The sequence below is a fragment of the Peromyscus leucopus genome, chromosome 13 (assembly GCF_004664715.2).
Source record: "Peromyscus leucopus breed LL Stock chromosome 13, UCI_PerLeu_2.1, whole genome shotgun sequence".
NCBI classification, from domain to species: domain Eukaryota; kingdom Metazoa; phylum Chordata; class Mammalia; order Rodentia; family Cricetidae; genus Peromyscus; species Peromyscus leucopus.
Window position 1 is genome coordinate 62,834,446 of NC_051074.1, and position 15,273 is coordinate 62,849,718.

Sequence of the window (15,273 nt, forward strand, 5' to 3'; positions counted from 1 at the left end):
GGCTTACAAAAACTGAATTTTGCTTTTAAAAAGAAACAACCTAGCATGCTTTTAATTCTAACACTTAGGAAGTAGAGGCAGGTGGATCTCTGTGAGTTCAAGGCCAGTTTGACCTACAGAGGGAGTTCCAGGACAGTCAGAAATACACACAGAGAAACCCTGTCTTGAAAATCAAAAAAACAAAACAAAATAACAAAAGAAAAAAAAACCCCGTCTTTATTGTATTATTTATTGCATTCAGATTCTATTATTAAATAATGTTTTAATAGGCATCTGAAATGCCCTATGTTGATTTATGTAAGTAGGGAAAAATAAAATACTGAATAATCACATGGACTAAAGAGTATCATTTTCCCCTTTAACTGTAAAGGCACTTGATTAATGTTTGTTCTTATATCTACCCTGGAAATGGTGTTTAATTTAAATCTTTAGTTGCCCCCCATATCTCTTGGAAATGTAACAGAAAGATTTTTCTTTCATGTAACAGATGAAAAGATCGGATAGATGGGACCTAATTGTAATATTAAAATGTTGAGTAAAAAGCTTTGTGCAAAATTCTTAGGAGAAAAACATATTTACACATACAAAACTGAGTAAATGCGCTCTGCCAAAAAAAAAAAAAAGAAAATTTGAAAAAAAAAAAAAAGAAATCAATTTGCTATGGCAAAATAAGTTAAGGTGGGTGAAGGAACAGACACTATATTAACAGAAGCAGGAAATGGGTAAATGGGGCTGGTCACTCTATTCTGTCTGTTCACGACTGAATCTTTCACAGTAAAATGTTTGAAAGAAGATGTCGATTTGCTAATCATCTTGCACACCAATTTGTATTATTATCTTTTAGAGCATTTTCTTTGGTCTTCAAAATCATAACTGATTTTTAGTTCATATGCGAATTGATAGTTTCTACTGACAGAACATGGTAAGAATTCTCACACTACAGTTTATACAGACATTAAAAAACCTTTCTCATAATCAATAGACTGACATGGAACAAGGTTTTTTTACAATAATATTTAGTCCTTTCATACCTGGACCTTATCACATGTAATCAATGTTGTACTTAAGCTTCATTTCAATTTTGTTAAAATAAACAAAGGGAAACACCCTAGAGTACTGTTATTGGTAGTAACAATTCTTAAAAGGCTTTACATTAACTTACAGGCTCAGTACCACCAGCCTCAGGACTTTAAACTGTTGTCTCATCAGCAACCAAGACTTTTACCACAGAGCAGTGAACTGTAATAAAACCTGGACCACAAGAGATGGCCTTTCTTCTGGAAAATGGGAACTACCTAAACCAAAATCAAACTATTTTCAGAAGGGCACACTGGAAGCACACGTGGATGCTCCGTGTCCTTAGTCCTCCCTGCACCGGGGACACACGTGTTCCAGAATGAAGCTCACAGGACAGGCACTGTGACATACTGTGCTGTTCTCATCCTGGACACGCTCACAGAGCTGTGTCGTCAATAGAAATTAAAACTGGGACAAATATATTTTAAAATTCTAATCTATTCACTGAATGACTTTTAAAAGCAAACCTGTGGTCTGTTTGAGAAGAGTGAAAAGACTACTGCTAGACAAGTATAAAAATGTATCTTGTATAAAAGTGTCTGTTAAACTACAGAATTATCTCTTTAAGGAGTGTGTAGGTGAGGATTTAACAAAGGTGAGAGAGCTTTGCCTCTGTCTATTAAAACAATGTATGTAAGTGTTGAGGGAGGGAAGGAGCTCAGGGTACAAAGCTCACCTACACCCACACCCCATTTTTGATACCCAGCATCACAAAAAACTAAATTCAAAGAATTAATCTAACTATGTTGGGAGTATTTTTTATCTGATTTTACAACATATTTGTGAATGAATTCATATAACTCCACAACAACAAATATACTTGGCAACACTAAAAAATGTTTCATTAAACAGACAATAGCTAATCAATTATTATGAAACATAGTCATGAGTAGACATGCAAGCCAATTAAATATTAGAGACCACAGAAGAAAGAGGCAAAGAGAGGTGATGGAAATGATTTTATAAAAGTCTTGGTTTCATCTGGCCACAGAAGAATCTTCTGGAACTAAACATTACTAAATTACAAGTTAGTATTAAAAATGAAAAAAAAAAATGACATTCTTCTAGGGCTTTTTGGAGACAGGGCCCTACTATTACCTCTGGCTGGTCTAGAACTTATGATATACACACAACTGACATCAAACTTACAGAGATCCACCTGCCTCTGCTTCAGAGCACTGGGATAAAGACATGTGCCACTGTGCCCTGCTGATCTAGTATTATTACAGATTATCTCTAAAAATAAAGGAACAGAACAATTAACTCAGTTGGAAATAAAAATCTGCCTTTCATTAAAAAAAAGAAAAAGAAAAAGAAAAAGAAAAAGAAAAAAACTTCTCAAACGTGTCTACTAATGTAAACTCAAGTAAATAAACCACTGAACTCCGGTGTTCCAAAGGCACCGAGCCCAGGGCATCGCGCACCACTACTAGAAGTGACAGGCCATCTGAGAAATCTGCCAGATTATGGCTAACGTGAAAAATGGAAAACACCATACAGATCAATTAAACTTGTCTTGAGTTTTTACAGAGCAACACTTTACAATCTTCAATGTTTTAATTAAAAAATATGACTGCTTCCTAAAATGGGGGGAGGGACCCCACACAGAAGCAAACTTTTTCAAGTAATAAAACTTAGAAATGATCACTAGAAGACATATAGATAGAAAATCACATAGCTTATCATATTTCTAAAATGAAAATGCAATAGTGACAATCATTTTGTAATTTCTTGCCCTCAGTTTCTACCCCAATACTCAAGGCATCAGACTTTAACTTTTAAGATAAAACTAGGTCATTTTTATAACTGAAAAATAAAAACATTAAATATTGTCTTTTCATCTAAACATAACTATCTCTCATATTCTTTCCTTTCAACCACAATCACACATTATCATCACTATCATCACGAGATTAAACAGACTGTAATCAAGTAATCCCTTAAAGTTAGTAGCTACTAGAGGAGAAAAGACAGTAAGAGTAACCCTTATGTCTTTTTAATTATGTGCATTTTAAGTGTAAAATTACATTTGTTTTTAAAAAGGTATTTACCTATATAGCTTTGTTTAAAATTTTAAATATTGGAGTTTTCCTACAAGCTTAGTGGTTAAGAATTAATGCAACAGGTTCCTTCTGTCCAAATCCTCCTTTTTCCACAATCTGCTAATCCTTTTGAACATTTGTTCTGCCTCTTCCCCCATTTCCTGAGGATCACCACCAATCCTACAAGGAAAAAATATCAATACTACAAAATTATGAAATAAAGAGTCTTACTAAAGACTCTACTTTTTTTTGGAGGGGTCTAACATGAGATTTGTTGCAAGGCACGATAACAAAAAGCCTGAACTTTGAAGGGGAAAACGAAACAGTCCTAAGGTCAAGTAAAGAGCTAAAAGCAAGGTTGCATCTGGCAACCATGGGACGAGACCTGCTTCAGACACTTGAGTTCAAGCTCCTGGGAAGGAGCCTGTTTGCATTCAGAGACCAATGTGTGTCTAAATGATGAGTCCTACACCCATTGAAACACTAGATGAAGTTTTTGTACAAGTTAAAATAACACTGTTTCTGCTTTCATAACTGCTATGTCAAAGATGTCATTAAGTGAAACGGCAATGCCCACATTAAATATGGCACAGTAAATTCTAACAAATAATAGAATACCAGATTCTACTGATGATACAACCCATCCAGCGTCCATTTCCTATAAATAAGACAACTGGGCCGTTTGGCTAGGTTTTATTAACTCAACTTCAAACCATTACCAATTTATAAATACAAAATCATATACAGACTGCATACTGATACCTAACGAATCTAAATTCTTTCTTTAACCTAAGGAATGTCTTCTTTTCCAGGGCAGTTTTACAGCTGTATCAAGCTTCTACCTTTTAAGATTTACATTGTGATCAGTTAAAAAAAAAAAAAAAACTTGTGAAACATAGTCCGAAAACAAAGACTCTAAAATAATGAGTTTAAATATGAACTGCCAACTTTGCTGGTAAATTTAAATTTTACAAATTTAAAACTGATCAAATTCATAAATGCAAGATGACTTTTCTTTACTTTGGCCCCTGAACTGCATTTATGTTGTCTGTGTGTTTCTTTACTGTTCCTGATTGCTCACACTAATGTGGATCAATGTGGTTCATGACATATGACTCACCATGGTAAGTGAAACTAATGAAATGATGGTGTGGTATGACCAGACATGCAATTCCCACATGCAGCACGTCAGTGTACTTGACTGAGCCCATAATCATCACACGAAAGCATTTTTAACTGTATGCAGTTAAGAAGGCATTTTGTAAATCAGTTACATACGCCCTCTAAAGAGAAATCTATTGGTGTGCCATGTTCATTTTCTCCAATGTGAGCACCCCCATTTTGTGACAGGGTCTTACTTCCTATGGCAAGGTCTCATCTCAATCCCCCCAGTCTACCTCTAAGTCACTATGTAACCGAAGAACCTGAACTCCGACAGCCCCTCTACTGCAGTAGTTTTTAAGACTGAATCCATGAACCATCTTCAAGAAGGTCAGTGAACCCACTAAAATATATGTAAAGTCATGGAATCTGGACAAAAATGGTTTAGAGCTACACTAGTGTTTTAAAAGCTTAAGTATTAACAGAGATTGTAGATTAACTTCCCTTAGTTCTAATTCGTTGCTTGTGCAACTCTGAATTGTTAATGAGTGATTTGGTGATAAAGGCCCCTTTATCTATGTATATTTCATACTTAAGGATACCTAAACACAGAGCTGTGCTTGTATATCGCTAGATTGCTCCTTTCTACAATAATTTTTCACCTTGGGATAACTAGATAGCATAAACTTACTAAAACTAGCTACATTAAAAGATATTTGGCTATAAAATCTTGTGGGCCAATGTTTATAAATCACTGCCCTAAAATAAGCATGTGTTTTTAAGATAGCAGTTTTCTGCTTTAAAATTCATTGACAGTTAATGTAGGACTTCTACTATAGCATTAGATGAGTTTTTGTGAACTGGGCTAAGCCTGTAATTTACCCTTCAGCATTCTGTTTGTATCCAGAGTACCCCATCTATAGTAATCCATGTACAAGTCCATGAGTTATGTTTTATTCTAACCTGAAATAGACAGGCACAAATTTACTGAGGAACATATAAGTGTCCCAAGCACAAAATTCATTTTAATAATTAACACAAGTAGAAATTTAAAATGAAAGGGGGGGGATCTGAAATTGCATGATATAAAAGTCTATCACACAACAGAACCATTTTGAAATACTTTTTCAAAACATCAGCTTCCAATTATTAAGGCAACACAAACACTAACATAAATTAGTCAACATACAATGCCAACACAGAAATGTAAGTAATGTAATAATTGGAAGAAGCCTTACATTTTTTACTTATGACATGATATAAGTAAAATAAATGAAACAAATTTAAATGAGAATTATGATAGCAGCTTATGAGGAAAACAATTTACTGTTTTTAATATAATAAATATATTTTGTCTTAAACACAAATTAAAACATTTGTTCCTATATTTACTAATAAAAATATTATATAAAAAATTGTTCTTTCTAGAAAAAAGCTCGTTCTTTCTAGAAGCAAAGAGAAAAAATATTAAAAACCTTAAAAAGAAACACCTCAACTCCCACTGATCTGCAAAGTTCTTAAGTTTGTGCCAAAGCTCTACATCCAGAGGTTAACTAATGGTTGGGATTTATGGTGAGTCATGTATTTTTCATTTTGTCCTTGAAATGACATCATTGGGAGGGGAATAAATAAAAATCCTAACCCAATATAACAAGACTATTTTCTTAATTCCAAGAGAAAATGAATGTATCATAGTCCTACATAAATAATCCAAAATACAGATTTATCCTTAGTTATTAAAAATTTACTAGGTTAAAAGGAAATGTCAACATTTTACCTTTATTAGTGAAGTCACAACAATTGCTCCAGCATTTACCATAGGATTATGTGGTTTATCTGAAAAACATAAAAGCAAAAGCATTGTTCCAAATACTTGGTACCACTTCTATGGATGCATATGTACTTTTATGCAGGGAGAATTGTTTGGAGTAAGGTAGTATCAAATCAGTTGTTCACACCGCGGACTCTCAAAGTCACCCAAGTCTGTAAGAAGCGATGTTAAAAGCACATCTGAAGGTTGTAACCCTGCCGCCTCACTCCCAATCTTCCTCCACTCAGAGGTATGATTGAATATATCTCAGATACTAGGATTAAAGCTCACAAAATGCATACATGTAGCTAACATCTACTAAGTACTTAAATGATATAGTAAAAATAATCTTGAAAAGGCTCAACTGATGTGATCCCAATTTTACTTTTTAAAAAAGTTCTTGTACTTATGTAAATGTGTGTGTGTGTGTGTGTGTGTGTGTGTGTGTGTGTGTGTGTATCTACTGAAGAACACAATACAAACACTAGTGATATGCCTAAGTAAGATTACATTCGGTTTACATATATTCTCTGTACCTTCAACACTTCCTGGCAGTAAAGGATACATTTCCTATATAGTTTTTGGGTTTTGCTTTGTTTTTCGAGACAGGGTTTCTCTGTGTAGCTTTGCGCCTCTCCTGGAACTCACTTGGTAGCCCAGGCTGGCCTCGAACTCACAGAGATCCACCTGGCTCTGCCTCCCAAGTGCTGGGATTAAAGGCGTGCGCCACCACCGCCCGGCCATTTTCTACATCTTTTAAGATTAGCTAAATACGTCACTCCAAGAACCAAATCCTTTGCAGCCTCTTGAGCTGATTACTCAGCAAGGAGGCTATGTGACTGTTAGCTGGTCAAGCTAACCACTGGAGGGGAGATAGGGAGGGCAGCATGGTGGCCTGGCAGGTAGGATGGCTGCAGGGAAGCCAGGGTCTCAGGCCCTGAGTCCAATGTCAAAGTAGGGACTCGACTCCACAGTTGTCCACGGTGCTATGCACATACCTTCACCCCACAACATACATCACACATTTACACACCGTAATAATAAACCAAATTACTTTTAAAAAGAAACCTTTCCTAAAGGTATTTTCCAAAATTGCCACCTCCATAAACGTTTCCTCACTTATGATGGTAGAAAGTATCAGCCAACTCCATCTCAGAACAAAAACTATTTATACTTCAAACACTTTAAATTACTACATATGCTGATACAGTAACCACCACTGTTGCTTATGAGTCATCATATTTACATTAATCTTTATTATCATCATCTTGCATAGCAAGAGTGATATTTATAATCATGCTGAAATGAATAGAGGCACAAACATCTGTCTACAAAGCTTCACTACAATCCACTAGTGATTTTAAATGAGAAAAAGATCTTCAAATTGTTGTGTCAGGACTGGTATAAACCATGACTCAATAGCACAGCATCCCTTAAGAACTCAGAACAAGTGGGGAACTGAAGCCTCCCTACCATTCCTTCCAAGATTGCTGGCAGACAAGACCTTTTGCTAAGAAGTTTTATATTTCAGTTCTTATGAAAACTAATACTAAACTCTTGACCTCTCATCACAATTGTTTTTATAGACCATACCACCAATAAAATCATTTTAAAACCATTCATGAACATGTCAAAAATTTTATTAATAATGCTAAATTCATTTTCCCCAATCCTTTTACTCCCCAAGAGGATTTTTCAAATTTTCCTAAGATATTTTACTTTACATGCATGGGTGTTTTCCCTGGATGCATGTATGTCTCTGCACAATGTGTGTGCCTGGTGGTGGAGGCAGCCAGGAGGCCATCAGATCCCCTGAAACGAAGCTGCACAGTTAGTTGTTAATCTACTGTGTGGAGCTAGGAAACAAACCTTGTTCTCTCAAAGAAAAGCCAGAGTTCTTAATCCCTCAGCCTCTCAAAAAGATTTCTAACATTCAAATTCCTACATCTGTTTTTAGATCTTCAAATACCTTCCTCCAAATCAATGTATCTGCCAGAATGACTGATATTACTCCCCATTGCCTTCCGAAGGAAAGTACTGAGTATATTATACAATGTCTTATCTTCCACAAGTAAGAGAATGAATTCTTTCATTAAACCTGGATGTCAATAGGCCTAATCAATATTTCAGAATGATATCCTCAATGAAGCTGCCAATATATGATAATGTACATTAGCATAAAATTATGGTAAAAAAAAAAACCAGCACAAAGATTATGGTAAAATACAGAAAAAAAATGTAGCTGCTCTAAAAAACAGAAAGAAAAACATAGACGATAGCAGTTATGACTCTATTTGAAAAACTAGTAAAATACTAATGAGTGAGACATTTCATTGTTTTTTAGTTTGGCAGAAAGAAAATACTGAAGTTTACCTTTTACAATTTCTCCCAACTTCACTTGCTTCTTTCAATTCTACACCTTAAATCATCCAATAATTAGTAACCTTCACATACCTGCAGGATCGAGGTCCATCTACATGCGGCTCAGACCTACACCTGAGTCTGAAGCACTGTCTACTTTGTCTTCCTTCCTCTCTGAAGGCTGGGACTCCAGGAAAGAGACTTGTTAAGCAACCCAATTATCTGATGTATTTCATCCAAACAGCAAATGTTATGAATGAGAAAGACCAAGTCACACAGAAACAAATCTATCTATCTACCGCTAAAACCACAATATAGGAACACAATATTGCCTCAAATTTTTAGCCCCAGCCCAGTCTAGAGCTTCACTCAAGTATGAAAGTAATATATTATGTGAATATGGAAAAAGGGAAACACTACTCTCTACTGAACTTGCTCCAGGAGATATAGTCTGCCATTTCATTCCTACATGGTTCACACATTTGATGGACAAATGAGGGCCAGAGCTCTAGCAGCGAAACTGGTCAGGAAACTGGGTCTAGCTGCTTCACCTTTGCATACAGGCTCTTAACTGAAATAATTAGCAACATACTGATAATAATTATGATTACTCCAGAACTAAGAGCTGCTCCCACTAACTGTTCTGAAGTAAATTCTAGGTATTTTCAAATGTTAGCAGAATCCCTGATAAGCGACTATAATGTAACTTATTTATTAATGGACAGGGTCTCACATAGCCAAGGTTGCCCTCAAATCTGTTATGTAGCTGAGAATGTCCTTAAGGTCCTCGTCCACCTCATCCCATCTCTTATTTGCCAGGATTACAAGCGTGCACTGTGCCTAGTCATGGAATGTATTCCTTGCCTTTATCTCTCTACTTTTCTTGCTAATGGTGCAAGATTAACCTAAAATAACCATTTTGAAAAGTACGTGAAACTCTATGGCAAACTTTTAAAATAGGAAAAGGTTTCTTCAAAAGCAGAATTCAAATTACTGAGATTTAAACAGAAAAATGAACTATTTCTCCAACCAACTTGTAGGTACTCCTTACCATCTTCATTCAAAAACAGTTTGTTGAATCTCAATCCACTTGGCTCTTTGCCAACATAGCGATGCACATACTCAGTTCCCAAATCATTCACAGCAATGGCATATTTCAGGGGTTTTACACAGGACTGAAGACAAAAGGGAACTTTGGTATCTCCAATAGAATGCCTATTAAAGTAGATTGAAAAAAATTATCATCAACTAGAAAGTTGCATGACTGGACTCGCTTTTTACATTACAAATTCTAATTCATAATTACTTTTAATTCAACAATGAATGTTGACTTCAACATTAAAGATGTTTAAGAGTTGGCTGGATGATGCTGTATTAAAGGTGCTCACCACCAGGCCTGACAACCAGAGTTTAATCGCTGGGACCCACACAATAGAGAACAGACTCCTGCAGCTTATCCTGTGACCTCCACAAGGATGTGTGCATGGTGCGAGTGTGTGAATATGAACATTAAAAAGAGTACATCTAAGAGGGATATTGCAATGTAAATAGCAAAAGCTTAAAGCAGTTAACAAAGTAAGTTTGTTTTTTTGTTTTTGTTTTTGTTTCTTAATCTAAGCAGATTTTATTTACGTATTATGTAAAAATAGGCAACATCACCAATTTAGGAAGAAGCAGCTAGAAATTTGAGAGGGAACAATGGGAGGTTTTGAGACAGGGTTTCTCTGTGTAGTTTTGGTGCCTGTCCTGGATCTCACTCTGTAGACCATGCTCGAATTCACAGAGAGAACAAAGTAAGTTTTATCAGATGTTAAATCAGTAATGTTTTTCTTACTACTACCTGTATTCAGAGTAAACTAGGCCTTTAAAAATTATGCCTTAGAAAAATACTTCTGCTTTTTATCATAACTTAAGGATATTTCAGATTAGATAACTAAGATCACAAATAGATGAAGAAGTTTTCAACTTTACCTTAAAAAGAAAAACCTAAATACTCTACGTTTACCTGACTTGTAGCCTTAAACTTTAGGGCATTGCCAGGCTTGCCAGGATCATGCCTATAATCAAATCAGAAGCAGAGGCATGAAGATTCAAAGCCTGAGGATAGCCTAGGATACAGAGTAAGTTCTAGGCCAGCCCAGCTACATAAAGAAACTGTGGCTCAAAATTGAAAGTAAAAAATAAAAACAAACAAAAAGAGTAAAATTTTATCACTCATATAAAAAAGCTATATGAACAATACTTACAAGTTGTACACATTTTTATGTTAAGTTGCATTTTCATTTTGACCCTTAATGTTTTTTGCCTTGAGTTATGTGTGCATCTGCACTGAGTAGGTGGACGTGTGTGCAATGTGAGGGCAGTCCGCCATCAAGCCCTGCATCCTCTCCGGGTTTCCAAAGCAGTCTCCCCTGGACATGGAGCTTGCCTATTCCCTAGTTTTGTTAGCCTGTTTGCATCGAGGATCTCTCTGCCTCCCTTCCAACTGCTGAGATTACAAGAAGCCACTACATTTGCCTAAGATTTTGTGCCACAGACCAACTCCAGCCTTCCCACTTGCATACCAAATCTTTATCCACCAGGCCATCATCTTTCAAGCCCCCTCCCTGCCAAAAACAGTTCTTGAAAAAACATTCCCACAGGTTAGCACTTTTCCAAAGGTCTCTCTTAATCTAGATGTTTAAAATCAAATCACTCTTTACAGTGCTCCCCAATGTAACACCTTCCGATAATTCTGCAAGGATCCTCATTTGTCAGCAGCTTGCTTAAAATACAAGCACTTCTCAAATATGGTTTTTATGTATTTCTGGAAGACTGTGATTTAAGGGTTAAAGATGTTCTTCATAGATTTTTAAATAAACTTACCTTTGCCCATCTACCGTACAGACAGATACACCCCACAAATCAGGACTGAATTTGGCCAGTTGAGGAATATAATCAGCAACCTATCCAAAATAGTGGAAAGACATTAAGAGACACAAGATAGGCAGTGTGTTTTCTCTCACTGATGACTAGTTGTTTACAGTACTCAGGAGCATCAGTCTGTCTTTTAATGATACTTGTAAAAACTAAGAACACTAATACATAAACCTGAGTATCAGCATGGTGATTTTTCTACCACTCTCTAATTTTCAATGCAATCTTTCTTTCTAAAAATGCTGAGACTTTAAAACAAGAACTTAAAGACTTTTTTTAAAGGAAGAAAAAATAAATAAAAAGCTTACAACCTTATACCATTGAGATTATATACAGTCTCAGCTACCACTCTGGGTACTTGGTTGGGAGGACTAGAAGGTTCCCTATTTGTTGGGGTGAAGGTGTCACAGGTTCTTCTGCAGCACAGGCTGATAGGCTGGGCTCAAACCTGCTTAGACAGAAGAGGCTTCCTCTGAATTTCTGATCCTCCTTTCTCTACCTCCTACATGCTGGGAATACAGGCAGGCACCACCATGCTTGAATGTATCTGGATAATTTTTAAAAACTAGAAATATTTTACTTTATATTAATGGATATCAGATCTGCAGAAATGTCAAAAACTTTTATTAATTAAAAAATGTAAAGCCACTTCAGTCAGTTAATTTCCAAATTAATTTTTTTAAACTAGGTTTCAGTCTAGGCAGAATAACAAAAAGAGTTAAGTACTTAAAATAGTTTAAAAAGCACCAAATCTAATGGCATGACCCACCGAGTTGTTTAATTTGTAAACAAAGCACCCAGGTTTATTCTCTTTATAGTAAATGTTTATATTAGGAAAAATACGTGAATCCAAACCTTACCTTTCCTCCAGACTGCTTTTTAGCGCTTTCATACAACTCATCAATGTGTGAGGTAAAAGACATAAAGTCAGGAATGACAAACTTTCTTCTAAAGGCTTGTGTTAACAAGACAATGTTGCTTTGAACACACCTGTGAAACGCATAGAAAACACAGTGAGCATCTTTCCACTGTCAGCACCTGCTAACAGCACTAACTGGGAACAGTAACATTATTGTAGAGGAGGTAAGTTATGCAGTCCATTTTAACACATGCTCTCCCCATGTTACTTTCTTTCAGCCCAGCTTATCCTGTACAGATAGACATAAATTAGATGTGTCCAGAATTGTGTCAGATACTAAAACAGCAGTGCATTCTTTGAGGTTTAAGACTAGAACAAGTTTTGTACCTTACTAGAATTGATAAATACTCAACATGAGATCTGGCAAACAAAAATCAGTCTTTAAAACACCACAAATGAGTGGCTACAGAGATAGTTCAGCAGTTAAGAGCACTGGCTGTTCTTCTAAAGGACCTGGGTTCAATTCCCAGCACTCACATGTTCACTCACAACCATCTGTAATGAGATGTGGCACCCTCTTCTGGCATAAAGGTATATATGCAGAAAAAGCACTCGTACATAACAAATAAATCCATCTTTGCCAGGAGGAGGTGGAGCACACCTTTAATCCCAGCACTCGGGAGGCAGAGCCAGGTGGATCTCTGTGAGTTCGAGGCCAGCCTGAGCTACAGAGTGAGTTCCAGGACAGGCTCCAAAGCTACACAGAGACATCGTCTCGAAAAACCAAAACAAACAAACAAACAAACAAAAAAACCACAAACAAAACAAAAAAAAAAACAAATGAGATTATGAATATTTTTCAATTTTAAGTAATCTCCAACATATCTTTCTTAGCTCCTGTATAACTACTGGGTAGTATTTCACAAAAAGTTAAAATAATTGCATATATTTTCCATGAATAACACTTTGAAAGCTTTGTAAGATAAAACCAATTTGGTTTGGTCAAACTCAATTTTTGTAAGTGAAAAACTTGTTAAGATGTTTATAAAAATAATGCATCCTTTATAGTTAATTTCTTATAAAGTACTATCATAAATTTTATATTACCAAAACCAAAAGCAAGCTACATGTAAATGTAACACATTACAGAATAAAAAAATGTTTCACTGTTAAAAACCATTTCAAAGACACAATAAACAATAAATGCTCTGATGATTTTAAGCAATACTCTGCTTTCTTCTGAAAAGGATTAAGCCAAAAAACATGTTAGTGTAACCTTGAAGAACTTTATGTGTTGTAGTACTTTTTAAACTCTAGAGCTGAAGATAGTCTTAAGATTTCTCAGTATCAGTAACTCAGTCACAGAGTATTTAACTGACAAAGACAACTTGCTACACACATGAACATCAAGATACAACACAAACTATAATAAATACTTTAAGGCAAGGCCCATAATATGATTTTTAACAAAATTACTGGGTGGTGTTGGAGTATGCTTTTAATCCTAGCGCTTGGGAGGGAGAGGCAGGTGGATCTCGTTTGAGGCCAGCCTGAACTACACAGCGAGTTCCAGGACAGTCAGGGCTACATAGAGAAACCCTGTCTCAAAAAACACCAACAACAAGGAACAAAGAAAGAAAGGAAGGAGGGAAAGAGGGAGAGAGGGAGGGAGGGAGGGAGGGAGGGAAAAGAAAGGAAAGATGGAAAGACAAAGAGACAGACAGAAAATAATGAAGTCAGACCATTATTATGAGGAAATATTTATGTAACTGAATCCCTCACAGATAAATGATATAATACTAAATTAGCATGCTTTGAGGAAAGAGAAAAACAATGGGCATTACTAATGATTGTGTTTAACCTTAAAAATATCAATACTTTCTTAAGTGTTCCCCCTTCACAGGTAAGCAAATGAAATTAAGAGGTTGAATAATATACCAATAAATATTATCATTGATTAAACATTTAATTTTTAAACAGCTCAAATAGCTTCTAAAATTCAACTTCCAAAAATAATCAAAGTTGCAAGGGAAATATAACAAGCATACCTTTCTCAAATGAAAAAGCTTAAGGTAATTCCTAAAATTAAATTACTGCTTATTTTTAAACCAAATATACGGGCTGGAGAGATGGCTCAGAGGTTAAGAGCACTGACTGCTCTTCAAGAGGTCCTGAGTTCAATCCCAGCACCCACATGGTGGCTCACAACCATCTGTAATGAGATCTAGAAAAACAAAACAACAACAACAACAAAAAAAAACCAAAAACTAGAAAATTGAAAAAAAAAAAAAACAAATATACTTCATTTTTAAGAAATTACAAATAAAACATGGAAATTTTTCCACTACTATTTCTCCACACTGTCATTTTAAAACTAATCAGAAGGCTGGAGAGATGGCTCAGCTATTAACAGCACTGATTACTTTTCAGAGGACTCTGGTTCGATTCCCAGCACCCACAAAATGGCTTATAGCCATTATGGTCTATTACACCAATTTCAAGAGATACAACGCCCTCTCTTCTGGCCTCTGCCAGATATATTTTAGGTTAAATATCAACACTTTCACTCAAAACTAAATTATCTACCTTTATAACTACTTCTCACAGAAGAAAGGAATTCCATGTTTTAACAATTCCTTCCCAGCAGTGTGGAGATGGGATGGTTTATTTTGACAACCTCAAGTAGGTAACTTCATATACTTGAGATCATAGAAGGAATGTCTCTGAAGTAATCACCTTTCTAAGTGACCCAAAAATGCTCATAGTCAGGTTTTGAGTTACTCATTCTAGAAACAAAATAAAAAACCTTTTGACAATGACTCACTAGAGACTACTGTGTTTTCATGTCAGGTTGGGTATTGCCTATATTACAATCAGATTTTTTAAAAAACTTGAGTTTGTGTTTAAAGTTGTGGTAATCATTATGTATTAATTCAATTACAAACAGAATTTTATGATTGTGGGTCTTTGGGTTCATAACTGAGAGAATATTTAAATTGCTTTTAATTTCATAATGAAACAATGTTCATAAAGCACATTTTAAAGGTGGTTTAAATGTGCAATTTAGTGTTTTCCCTTAAAAATTCCCTATACTAATTACTCACAAT

At 35.6% G+C, this 15,273-nt stretch overlaps 1 protein-coding gene across 3 annotated transcripts in view; it reads right to left on the reverse strand.

The window, feature by feature from the left end:
- The window catches only part of Gls (glutaminase), a 65,170-nt gene that overhangs the window by 37,084 nt on the left and 12,813 nt on the right, over positions 1-15,273 (reverse strand). For all 3 annotated transcript variants that reach the window (XM_028886675.2, XM_028886678.2, XM_028886687.2), the window contains exons 4-7: positions 12,168-12,297; positions 11,257-11,336; positions 9,443-9,606; positions 5,998-6,056 (exon numbers count right to left, since the gene is read on the reverse strand). In XM_028886675.2, the coding sequence (XP_028742508.1) occupies positions 5,998-6,056; positions 9,443-9,606; positions 11,257-11,336; positions 12,168-12,297 (433 nt within the window). The remainder of the gene's footprint in view (positions 1-5,997; positions 6,057-9,442; positions 9,607-11,256; positions 11,337-12,167; positions 12,298-15,273) is intronic.